The following is a 12,203-nucleotide window of genomic DNA, read 5'->3' on the forward strand; positions in this document are numbered from 1 at the left end:
CATGAAATAAATTATCTTATGTACCCCTTGAGCACTAGGTAGATGAAACAGAAAACTATAGCATGTAGTTAAAACAAAACATTAATGTGGTTTTTACAAGTACAAATTAAATATACTGAGTATATTAAAAGCCTAAAATGAACATTAAAAGTCATGTTGGTTAAACATAGGGTAAATGAATATACCTATATGAAAGGAAATATTCAAATGAACATAACAATTTCATGTTTCTTTGACATATGTGTGTCTTTAACATAATGGAATAGTTTTGAGTACACATATTTTTAATATGTGCAACCGGTTTCCATATTAAAATAATGTTAATCCAACGGCCTTTTTTTTCAGTGTAGGGCCAGCTGTTGTGAAGGCTCGGTGCCCTCAGGTTTTGAGCCTGGTCTTGGGCACTATCAGCAACAGCTGGTCAGCAGACCTTAAAGCTCTGGCTGGGGTGTAGCGATGGAGGAGTTTGGCTATATAGGCAGGCCGCAGGAGCCAGCCCATTTAGTGCTTTAAAAACAAATAAAAGGATTTAAAGATCAATTCGGAACCGAATTGGAAGCCAGTGTAGTGAGGCCAGAATTGGGGTGATGTGGTCACGCTTTTTGTGGCCAGTGAGAAGACGCGCAGCTGCGTTTTGGACTAGCTGCAGGCGTTTAATTGAGGCCTGGTCCATACCCACCTATAGAGCGTTGCAATAATCCAGTCTTGAGGTAACAAAGGCATTAATAACCCTTTCTAAGTCTTTAAAAGATAAATACGACTTGGTTTTGGCCAATAGTCTCATTTTAAAAAAGCAGAATTTGACTACGGTGCTGACCTGCTTGTCGAATTTAAAAGTGCTAGTGAAGGTCACTCCAAGGTTCATGACAGAGGGGAGGATGTTTTTATTGAGAGAGCCCACTAAGTGCATTTAGCGAGGATTGCACGTCTGTTTGCTTCTCAACCATTCTTTGATTTCGAACTTCTTCTGGAAAATGTGTATTTGTATGATTATATTGATAACTGTATTGGACTGTTGGTCAGACAAAACAGCTATTTGAAGATGTCACTTTGCTCCTGGTGCTTTTTAGGTATTATCAGAGGTGGGAGAACTCAGATCTGGTACTTTAATCAAAGTAGAAGTACCATGGTGTGGGAATACTGTAGGAAAATGTGAAAAGTCCTGCAAAATGTTATTCAAGTAAAAGTAGAAAAGTGTTAGAAACAAAATATACTACAAGTTTTTTTTTTCAACTTTATTTACCAACTGTGCATAATTCAGAAAAAGGCACATCTCAACAGTGTTCATAAATGAATTCAAACTTAGAGAAGGAAAAAAAAACATTATTTTTCCTTTTGCAACATTTAATAGATGTTCCATAGTTTCATGTCATTAAAAAAACCCAATAAATAGCCTACTGGAGAGGGTTTCGTTAAAGTATTGGGGTTTATTCAGGGCCGTCTGTTCACGCTCATACATCTCGCGAGAGTTCGTGGTTCCTGCGAAGAGAAGAACGTTTCTCCAGCAGCCAGAGTTTTCACAGTCGTCTTGAACCAAGCACACTAAAATGGCGTCGGCTCCGGGTGAGTTACTAATTGTAATCTTTTATACAGCTTTTTGACGAATTGCGGGTATTAAACTTAACTAATCGTGAGGTTCTGCGTTATTTAAAACATAATGTGCCGGCATTAATATTCTGTTCGGCTTATATCAGTTGAAATATCGTCTGGGTTTAGCTAGCTGCACAAGGCCTAGTCATTTTAGCTTGCGGTGTTTTACATGTGTTGTTTCTGCACTCTTAGCTTGATGATTAACACCAGATTACTAAATTCATCGAATAGATTTTCGATGCATATGCCGAGTACTCCTCGTTGCAATATTTAGCTGTTACGCATCGTCCTTTATTGAATGGTTTGACCGAGTCTTATCTGCGTAAATGAATGGCGACCTAGCAACGGGTCAGTGTCGCGTGCTGCTAGCATTAGCTTCTCTCTGCTCGCGCGCAATTAACGTTTTGTCTATAGGCTAAACTAACCAACATGTATCTGTTTCTTTAGCAGATTACAGCACCTACAGCCAGACCACTGCACAGCAGGGGTAAGTTTTCAATTAACGCTTTAATGTGAATGAATGTGATATTTTTAAATGCGTTTTTGTGTGCCGTGATAAGTAGCTAAGCACACTACTTGAGTACTTTGCTACTATTTACTTCTACCCCACTACATTTGGTACACATGGTTTACTTTTACGCCACGACATATATGTTATACCTTTTTAGTTACTTTACAGATTTGGACTAATGATATGAAATATAATCAACACTTAAGCTACACTGCAGCGTACAAAGTCATTACAAAAGGGCTATCTCTTACCAGGTGTGTTAAACAGATTATTGCATCAATATGTATAATAGAAACAAGTGGGTGTATTGCTGCGAATATAATTTCAGAAAGAAAAAAATAGTGCTCATCCACCAAGTGAATGGGATTCTATAACCGTGTTTGTGTTTTATAGGTATGCCTCTTATGCTGCCCAGCCCTCTCAGACATATGGACAGTCTGCTCAGGTGAGATTCAACAGCCGAGCCTGTTTTTTTTTCTTTGTGCAGGGCTACTGATTTACTGTGATGGCAATGTTACATTTTAGATTATTTAAAGAGACTATTTATTATAATTTAATATACCAATATTAATCATAGCGCAACTCATGCTTGCAACATTTTGGAATTAAATAATACATATTTTTATAATTCTTTAACATGTAATACTATTGTTTTTCAGCAGAGCTATGGTCAACAGGGTTATGGATCCTATGCCCAACCTGCGGCTGCTGATGCCAGCTACACCCAGACAACCCCTGCTGCTGCAGGCTACACTCAGCAACCGCAGACACAGTATGGGTCTTCATATGCCCAGCCTGCTTCAGGTCAGTTGTTAAAATAGGAGCATTTGACACATTTTACTTCAATAATTTCGACTTGTCTACCCTTCACATTTTAATTTACCCTTTGGTTTGAAACAGATGTCCCTCAGTCTGGCTGCCCAAATCAGTTTTTAAAAACTTGTTACGTTTCAGTTGACTAACCCTTTTATGTATGTATGTATGTATGTATGTATGTAAAGCCTTCAAACATGCAATGAAATCACCTTTGGTTTTTACTATTTCTGTCCGCACAGCTGGGTATCCTGCTGCTGCCCAGTCTACCACGCACACATACTCCCAGTCAACCCAGGGTTATGGAGCCAGTGGTTATGACAGTACTCCAGCGGCTGCTGCCCCTGCTGCCTCCCAGTCTTACGGCTCTCAGCCAGGGTATACTGCCCAGTCTGCCTACCCTGGTTATGGCCAGCAGGCTGCTCCCACTGCACCACAGAGGTATGTACCCCTCGACTGGGAACCAATTTAAAAAGCAAATTCCACACGAACATACTCATAATTTCAATGAATGCTCTGTCTTTGTTTGTCTATCAGTTACAATGCTAGCAGCCAGCCTGCCAGTTACAACCAAAGTAGCTACACCACACCCGCAGCATATGGGCAGCAGCAGGCAGGCTACCAGGCCCAGCAGGCGAGCTACGGCCAGCAGCAGGCCGGCTACCAGCAGCAGACCCCGCAGCAGCAAGCTCCTCCTGCTTACCCTCCCCAGGCTTCGGGTTCCTACGGCCAGCCCCCGGCCAACCAGTACAGCCAGCAAGGTGGACCTCCCAGTTATAACCAGTCTAACCATTACAGTAAGCTCTGCTTTGGCTGTGGTTGTCAAATCTTCAGTTCAGTTTAATGACCTTGAACACAGTTTGATGCATTCCTGTTCCTTTTTTTGTAGATAACTACAGACAGGAGGGACAGAGTGGAGGTTCTAGTTACTCTGGCTCTGAGTCTTCGAGGTACCCAGGGTCAGGGGAACGGGGCCCAAGCAGGGATGGCTTTGATCGAGGTGGAATGATGCATCGTGGTCGTGGAGGCATGGGTCGTGGAGGCATGGGGTAAGTGTCTCTCATTAGCACCTAACTTCAAATTATATTTTGTTTCTACAGATCCAGTGGCCAATTAGGGCAGGGTTGAGACAATGCCTGTCCCATTTGATTTAATCTAGTATAATTTGCACATAATTTTTATCCTCTTATTAAAAATAAAAAATGGCAATCATGATTTACCAGAAGTTTAAGATAATAAATCATGGATTTCCTCATTTCTGAGGTCAAATATTGGAATTGTAGTTTATGCTAAGATAAGACAGTACTTTATTGATCCCAATTTGGGACATTTTTGTTAACATGTACTGTAAATGTAGCTTTGCTCATTCGGTATCTCTCAGCCCTGTCTCTAACTAATTCAAAGGTAAGAAAAAGGTTGGTCTTTTATTTAAATCTAGTTTAAATGTGAAACCTGTGCATAAACATTTAGTTGGAGCAGCGTATATCATAGTCATTAGATTATGATCCAATAAAGTTTTTAGGATAACTTAAAAGTTGCATATTTGATTATTGGTCAGGGAATGTGATAGAACCATATACAAAACATTTCATCTTATTCACACTCACCTTATCAATATTCTAATGGATTTCCTTTTACGAACAAATTAAACACCGTCTCACTATCAGCCCCCTTTAAACCAGTTTCACAAGAGGGTGCGTTGTACCCTAAAGACGGACACACTCACAAATGCTACAAAAAGAATGCAAGGTTGTTCCCGGAAAAGGCATTGCTCATGGTACCAGCCCCCCACCCCAAATATATCTTTAAAGATATAGGTACTCCCGCCACCCCCAATTACTGTGATTGCAATGCCGTTGCATAACATTTATTTTAAGGAGTTACAAATAAACATGGGCCTCATGCAGTATGTTCGGTTGCATTTAAAAGTGCTATTTGGGTGAATATGCCTCCTGCCTAAGGTTTTTCCCTTTTCATTTACAAATACATTTGCTGGTGTTGTACGCTTATGGTTGGGTTTTGCAAGGCTGGCAATAAGCATTTCACCTCAATTGAGTGGGTCGATAAAGGAATACAGAGAGAGATTGGATCTGTGAACCATACACAAGTCAAAACTGCTGATGCAGTCATAGGTTGCACCCTACAAAGAGAACTAAAATTAAGAAAACGTTTTCTAAATGAATTTTCAGCATGTAGCTCCAACACTGGTCATAAAAGATAGGTATTTATCAGTTGATGCTAAAGTTCCTGAATCTCTTAAATGTTTTTGTGGTCCACTTCTCAATATCCATTTATGCTAAAATGTCATCAGTGATAACTTTACATTTGCATTGAGGTAAAAACAATTGCTACAATCTTCTACCTCATTCATAAAGTTGAAGTGTCACACCTCCTTACACATCTGGAGGAATAAAACTAGTCTAGTGATGTTACAAGAGAGGGGAAACGCAATGCTTACCAAAGCTGTTTATACAGACGTACTTTATTTGTCCACTGTCTTTGTGCGGATCCAGTCAATCAATGGAGTGCTGGTGTAGTGTGGTCCAGTCTGATCTAAAGAACGGCGGTCCAGGTGTCATGTACTTTTTTTTGCATCGCGCAAATGGGTGTATCCCTAAAGACGGTGTCGCACAAATGGGTGTATCCCTAAAGACGGTGTCGCACAAAGTGGTGTATCCCTAAAGACGGTGTCGCACAAAGTGGTGTATCCCTAAAGACGGTGTCGCACAAAGTGGTGTATCCCTAAAGACGGTGTCGCACAAAGGGGTGTATCCCTCAAGACGGTGTCGCACAGAGGGGTGTATCCCTCAAGACGGTGTCGCACAGAGGGGTGTATCCCTAAAGACGGTGTCGCACAAAGGGGTGTATCCCTCAAGGCGGTGTCGCACAAAGGGGTGTATCCCTCAAGACGGTGTCGCACAAAGGGGTGTATCCCTCAAGGCGGTGTCGCACAAAGGGGTGTATCCCTAAAGACGGTGTCGCACAAAGGGGTGTATCCCTAAAGACGGTGTCGCACAAAGGGGTGTATCCCTCAAGACGGTGTCGCACAGAGGGGTGTATCCCTAAAGACGGTGTCGCACAAAGGGGTGTATCCCTCAAGGCGGTGTCGCACAAAGGGGTGTATCCCTCAAGACGGTGTCGCACAAAGGGGTGTATCCCTCAAGGCGGTGTCGCACAAAGGGGTGTATCCCTAAAGACGGTGTCGCACAAAGGGGTGTATCCCTCAAGACGGTGGCGCACAAAGGGGTGTATCCCTAAAGACGGTGTCGCACAAAGGGGTGTTTCCCCTCAAGGCGGTGTCGCACAAAGGGGTGTATCCCCTCAAGGTGGTGTCGCACAAAGGGGTGTATCCCTCAAGGTGGTGTCGCACAAAGGGGTGTATCCCTCAAGGTGGTGACATTTAGAACTACATTTAGTTGGTCTTGGACACATTGCGCCGGCACTTCAATTTGCTCTTGAGGTGGATTAGGCCTTGGAACAATTTGTTTCACTTTGACTGTTTCTCAGTAGCTGTGAACCCAACCTGAACTCTGAAAAATCAAGACCCCCTGAAAAAGAGTTCAAAGGATTTCAAAGAGAGGACAAGGGTGTTAATGTACGGAGGCTAGAGTCTACATGTGTTGGTTTGGATTGGTTATCAGTTTTGTAAGGTGAAAAAATGAAAAGCTACATTATTGTGTTCCCAAAATATCAGAGCAATCCTCACTATGACAAGTTTAATTTTTTTTTAGGGAAAACTTTTTCAAAACGTAAAAGGTCGGACCAATGGCATGAGAATAATCTGTGGTTTTTGCAGGTGTCGATACAAAATGACCTATGTACCTTCTGGTACGCCTTTCTAAAGTATAGGGTTCTGCATGACTTTCTATATTCTGGTTTTGGCCCAGCTAATACACATTTGCACACAAACAACGTTTTTACACTTCTCAGGTTATTTTATAGGGTCTGGGTCTCTTAATCATAAAACTCTGCAAAGTAGACTTAATAAAAAAAAAATAGCTCAACACATTTCATAAATAGGATTACAGCCCTAAATACATTTTAACATTAAGATGAGTTCATAGTTCCATTTTTACGTTTGCACAGGTATATTCATGTTCTGGGGGGGTGTGGGCACATTTTGTCATTTTGAAATGTTTAAATTGTTTTTGTGGTTTGAAATAGAAATGTTTGATCACATTCCTTTGAACACTTTTTAACATGCTTTGTCACATTTATACCGTACAGGTAACAGTGAGAGCCATTTAAAACCACCCATTCTCTAAAAAGTGTGTTCTGTACAGACCGTCAGCTTAAACGGCAGGAGGGAGCTAAAACAAAGATTCGGGGTCTGCCTTTTTCCAAGAACTCAGGATGGTGGCGTTTTTATAAGCATGGTGGCGTTTTTCACCTGACCGTCTTTGATTTTTATTTGTTGGAGTTTTTTTTTCTTGTATAATTGTATTTTATTTGCTTTGTTACCTGGTGAATATGATCACCTTGTATCTTGTGAAATTTCAGATGCATTGTGTCAATTTGATACACTTATACAAATCAGTCAGATGTAACTTTTTATAAGAAATAATGTTATCTGAGTGTTTTGTTTCTGGGTACATCTTTTTATACCATCAATGCATCTGAAATATTGTCTACCTGTGTACAAATGTTTGGGTTGTCACATTTGATAAAAGGCAGTAAATGTTTGTTCATATTTTTCCACAAATGTATCCACAACTAAACTGTCAAGTTGTTGTCATCTAACTAATGACACATAGTTAATTTTCTTATCCTCTCGATTCATTTGTGTATTTGTAATTTCGGGGAGTTTTTTTAGTTGCTGTTGGGTTAGTTAGCATGTTTTGATTACTCCCTCAATCAAGCCACTTTGCTCGAGCCATGGAAGTGGCTGTAAAAGGGAAGTCGCCTTCATATCTCCATTTATTCCCCTAGCAGCGCTGGAGACAGAGGTGGCTTCAGTAAGCCCGGTGGTAAGTTAACGCGTATTACACTGGTTAGACCTTTCAAAGCCATAAACTTTTTGAGCAAAAATGCACCGAGAATTGATGTGTCTTACATTGTGGTATACAAATTTATTTACACCAACACATCTGAAAATATTTGGTATTTGTTTTTCATTGCCTGAGACCATTTTCACTGGGGTACTTGGTATTATATCAGTCACTGCTTACAGTTTGACAAAGAGTTTTTGACAGGTTAATGGAAAAAATTCCACTCAAATATGTGTTACTGCTTTTAACCAATCACATGAGTCGATTTCCTGGTTTTTTTTTTTGAGGGATTTCTTACTGGTCTTATTAGGCTTTTCAAATGACACACTTAACTGACAAAGGGTATGAGGTTCTTTTTTTCAATTTACCACTTGAGGGATTTGTGGTGTACCATAAGGTGCCATTTGCAACTTCCCAGTATGGCTGGCAGCGTTTATAAGGGAGTGTCTGGGTAATCTGCTGTAGTGCTCCTCAGGTGTTGTACACTGAGCTTCAGATTCACACACTGACTTTTCCCTCTGTCTCTCTCTTCCGCAACTGATGGACTACAGGACCAATGAGTGAAGAGCGTGAAATGGGTGAGTTTCACTAGATCCTCAATACATTATATTCTGAATACCACGTCTTGAAGTGCAAGAGGTATTCCTTTTACTCAATGTTTTCATTTTCTATGTGTAGGACGCCCTGAGGAGCAGGATGACTCTGAGAACAGCACGATCTACATCACAGGATTGACCGAGAAGGCTGTCCTGGAGGAGATGGCCGAATTCTTCAAACATGTTGGCCCAATCAGGGTAAGAAGCGTTCTTCATTTACTAAGTCTTGCTGTTGGCTAAACTAATGTGCTTACTAAATTCAATACATTTTCCCCGTTTGTTCAGATTAACCGCAGACTTGGCCAGCCTGCCATTAACATTTACACCGACAAGGACTCAGGGAAGCCCAAAGGAGACGCCACCCTGTCCTATGAGGAGCCATCCTGTGCCAAAGCAGCTGTGGAGCATTTTGATGGTATGTTTGATCAACCCTGGTATGTTTTATCAACCTGGACATAATAAATGAATACTTGTGTCTAAATGACTTTATCTTAAATTGTAGGAAAGGAGTTCCAAGGCCGCAGGCTCAAGGTGTCCATGGCACGCCGTAAGCCCATGATGGGTGGTATGAGGGGTGGCATGCCCATGAGAGACGGCATGATGGGTCGTGGAGGTAAGTGTCAGAAGTGTGCGTTAGTGTTTGGCGTTTTTGAGGGCATGTTGACACTAGGGCTGTCACTGTTGAATCCTGCCGCATAGAAAAGCTGTCCTTCTGTGGGAATTTGTCATTAGTCATCATAAAAATATAAAGAAATAACAGAAATTGGTTCATATGATTTTAAAATTAAATGGTGAATCTTCTTCTCAGGCATGATGGGCCGCGGAGGAGACCGTGGTGGGTTCATGCCCCGTGGCGGTCCTCGTGGTATGGGCAGAGGGGGACCCACCGGAGGGAACATGCAGCAGAGAGCTGGAGACTGGGAGTGTCCAAACCCGTACGTATTCCCTCATGGTGCAGTCTCATCTCGGGTGCCTTTTGTGTACCAAAGATTAGTTTGTAATGTATTTGATGGTCTGTGTTTCTAGCGGTTGCGGAAACCAGAACTTTGCCTGGCGGATGGAATGTAACCAATGCAAAGCGCCCAAGCCAGAAGGGATGGGTGGTGGCGGTGGTGGTGGCGGCGGCGGCGGCGGCGGCGGTGGTGGTGGTGGTGGTGGCCCTCCATTCCCCCCCGGCGGTGACAGAGGCAGAGGTGGGATGGGCATGCGTGGTGGCCGAGGGATGGACCGCGGAGGGCCCGCAGGAGCTGGAGGTCCCGGCGGTTTCCGTGGAGGTTGGGGAGGTGACCGCGGGGGATTCAGAGGACGAGGGGGGATGGATCGGGGAGGTTTCCGTGGGGCGGGGCGTGGAGGACCCCCCATGGACAGGATGGATCGGGGCAGAGGACGAGGAATGGGCGGCCCACCAGGCGGCAAGATGGATATGAGGTAGGTTTGAAGTTCCTCAATCAAACCGATGTATTGCTCTTCCCATAGAGTAGTTCCAGCCCAATGAATGCAAACTGAGTGTAATATTGGTGCGAACACACAACTCACCCTCACTATCTCTGTTGTTTTTAGGGACCATCGCCAGGAGCGCAGAGAGCGGCCCTACTGAAGAAAAACGTCATGACTGTTCCTCCTGTGGAAGTTTTTTTTATTTATGATTCCATATTTTAATGGTTAAATAACTGCTTTTCATACAACCTGTGCAGTTTTATTCAACTCCTGTTTCCACTTTTTTTTATTTTTAGTTGACCCATTTTATGCCACATATTGTTCCATGCATGTTTTTGTTTTTTTGCTTTTTTTTAATATGCCCTTTAGATTTGACATTGTGTTGTAAAATGCTGTTTTTCATTCTTCCGAAATAATTGCTTCCCCTTTCCCATAACTGGCAATTGTATTATGACACATTTGGGAAATAAAATTTTACCAATTTCATGTTTTGAGTTGTGGGCTTTACTTACAAGATGTAAAACACGTTTTGCAGGAAGATCTTGAAAGCGGTTTTATTAATGTAGCTTTTAAGAATTAACAGAAGTTTTTATGATTTTGAGATATTACGAAAAGCAGTCGCATGACTGAATGCGATTCGTTCCAACGCAGAAGTCACAGATTCCTCTGACCTGTGACTTTCAGATAATCAAAATGTTTCTATTTATCTGGGACGATTTTAGGTTGCCCCAATAAAGTCCACTTGCAGGGCTATGTACATGCCTTGGTCAAGTAACCTGAGACATTTCAGCAATTTAAATACAAACCCTGAAGAACAAATATATAAGGTTTAATATTATAAGATTGTTATTTTCCAGTGCATTCACTATCTGGCATTTTACAAGTATAGTTCTTTTAGAAACTACTTCTCATTTCTGTAGATTATCTGCATGTCTGGAAGGGCTGCACTGCAGCTGTTTCTCTTCCTGCCAGCAGAGGGCAGCACTAAGGTTTCAGTCTGAACTGCTGCAGTTGTGACTCATGACATTGTTGGAGCCTGGGTCCTGTTACCTCAAATCAATGACACTGTCTCCTTGGTCCCACCAGAAACCCTTTTCTGAATGAGTCTGTGCTTTCATGTTTGCTTCATCCAATGACCTTACTGCACTTAAGTCATAACTCATGCTAGCAACAGCTTTGAACCATGAAAAATGCCTTGAATGTTTTTTCTATTTGTACTCCGTTTCTCATTTTAACTGTAGCCAGGTTTGGGTCTCATTAGTGTATTTAGAGCAGTATCCCTTATAAGGAAATTGAATTGAACGCTGTTATTAATCACAGATGTAAATCTTGGGAGCATATTTTTTACATCTGGGAAACGTATGACTGTTAAAGCCATCCTACAGCTCTTTGTTTTCTTTTCATACACCTATGTAACCACTGGATAACCCTGCTTGTGGGATTCTCTTAAAATAATCCTGTGAGAAAGTATCTTGCAGTATTTTTAGCAATTAAAGTTATAGAACAACTTTTTCCTTCATTATAAATAGCCGTTGGTCATTTTCTAACCAAACCCGCTTGCTTGTAAATCACAAGTGGTTTTACATAATGTTGTTATTGACATGATACAATAAGGCTCATGTTTATTGGGTTTTATTTTTCTACAGCCCCCCTAATTGTGGGAAACTGTCACAGCTGACATCTTAAAGTGCTTCTCATTTGCTGAGGCCCGTTGTTCGTGTGGATTAATAGAGTGCCGAATTCTCTCTTTACTGACAGAAAAGCTGATTCATTCAGCCCCAGAAAATGATGTCATCAACCCCCACCTTCTCCCTCCCTGCCTCTCTTCTCCCTCTTTTTTCTCTATCTCTTTCCACCCCTCCCTCCCTTCCTTTCTTTCTCTCCCTCTCTTAAACAGACACATTCCTCTTTTTTAAATGAAAACAAGCCCTCCTTCTTGGCAGTGGGCTTCGCTAAAATTCAAACAATCACACATTAGGAGCGAACGTGAGCTTCTCAAATAAATTGTTAAAGGGGAAATGAGACTTTTAAAGGACAAGTTTAAAAACATATGAACTCCAGGGTTATTTCCATAGAGTTCAAGAGTTTAACTCAAGAGGAAAATAAGGGTTTCTGTGTGTCCCAACTGCTTTCAAAATAAGGGCACATAGACGATTGTAATTACATTATGGCCAAGTTTGAAACAGCATCAGAAAACCTTTAACTTAGTTTGTAATAAAATAACCCCCAGAATACATAGTCTAATCATGTGTTAAGGTTTACACGCAG

At 41.7% G+C, this 12,203-nt stretch overlaps 1 protein-coding gene across 4 annotated transcripts; it reads left to right on the plus strand.

Annotated features, from left to right (window-relative positions):
• The first annotated feature begins 1,492 nt into the window (after nucleotides 1-1,492).
• ewsr1b (EWS RNA-binding protein 1b) lies at nucleotides 1,493-10,421 on the plus strand. 4 transcript variants are annotated; one of them, XM_034090533.2, is made up of 15 exons: nucleotides 1,493-1,563; nucleotides 2,038-2,077; nucleotides 2,495-2,546; nucleotides 2,764-2,905; nucleotides 3,157-3,355; nucleotides 3,452-3,711; nucleotides 3,804-3,963; nucleotides 7,844-7,881; nucleotides 8,454-8,480; nucleotides 8,581-8,696; nucleotides 8,784-8,913; nucleotides 9,001-9,111; nucleotides 9,307-9,433; nucleotides 9,525-9,926; nucleotides 10,059-10,421. In XM_034090533.2, exons 1-15 carry the CDS (start codon nucleotides 1,548-1,550, stop codon nucleotides 10,093-10,095), a joined length of 1,857 nt encoding a protein of 618 aa, XP_033946424.1. In that variant the 5' UTR covers nucleotides 1,493-1,547; the 3' UTR covers nucleotides 10,096-10,421. The 4 variants fall into 4 exon arrangements, with proteins under 4 accessions (XP_033946424.1, XP_033946422.1, XP_033946425.1 ...); XM_034090531.2 differs by having other exon boundaries at nucleotides 1,494-1,563; nucleotides 2,761-2,905; XM_034090534.2 differs by having other exon boundaries at nucleotides 1,494-1,563; nucleotides 2,761-2,905; nucleotides 3,452-3,675.
• The last annotated feature ends 1,782 nt before the right edge of the window (nucleotides 10,422-12,203 follow it).

The sequence above is a fragment of the Pseudochaenichthys georgianus genome, chromosome 9, assembly GCF_902827115.2.
Source record: "Pseudochaenichthys georgianus chromosome 9, fPseGeo1.2, whole genome shotgun sequence".
Taxonomy (NCBI): Eukaryota; Metazoa; Chordata; class Actinopteri; order Perciformes; family Channichthyidae; genus Pseudochaenichthys; species Pseudochaenichthys georgianus.

Excerpts from the sequence above, each read along its gene's own strand:
- ewsr1b (XM_034090531.2), top strand. Across the intron at positions 2,078-2,494 it reads CAGACCACTGCACAGCAGGG|GTATGCCTCTTATGCTGCCC; the intron begins GTAAGTTTTCAA and ends TGTGTTTTATAG. Across the intron at positions 8,481-8,580 it reads GAGTGAAGAGCGTGAAATGG|GACGCCCTGAGGAGCAGGAT; the intron begins GTGAGTTTCACT and ends TTCTATGTGTAG.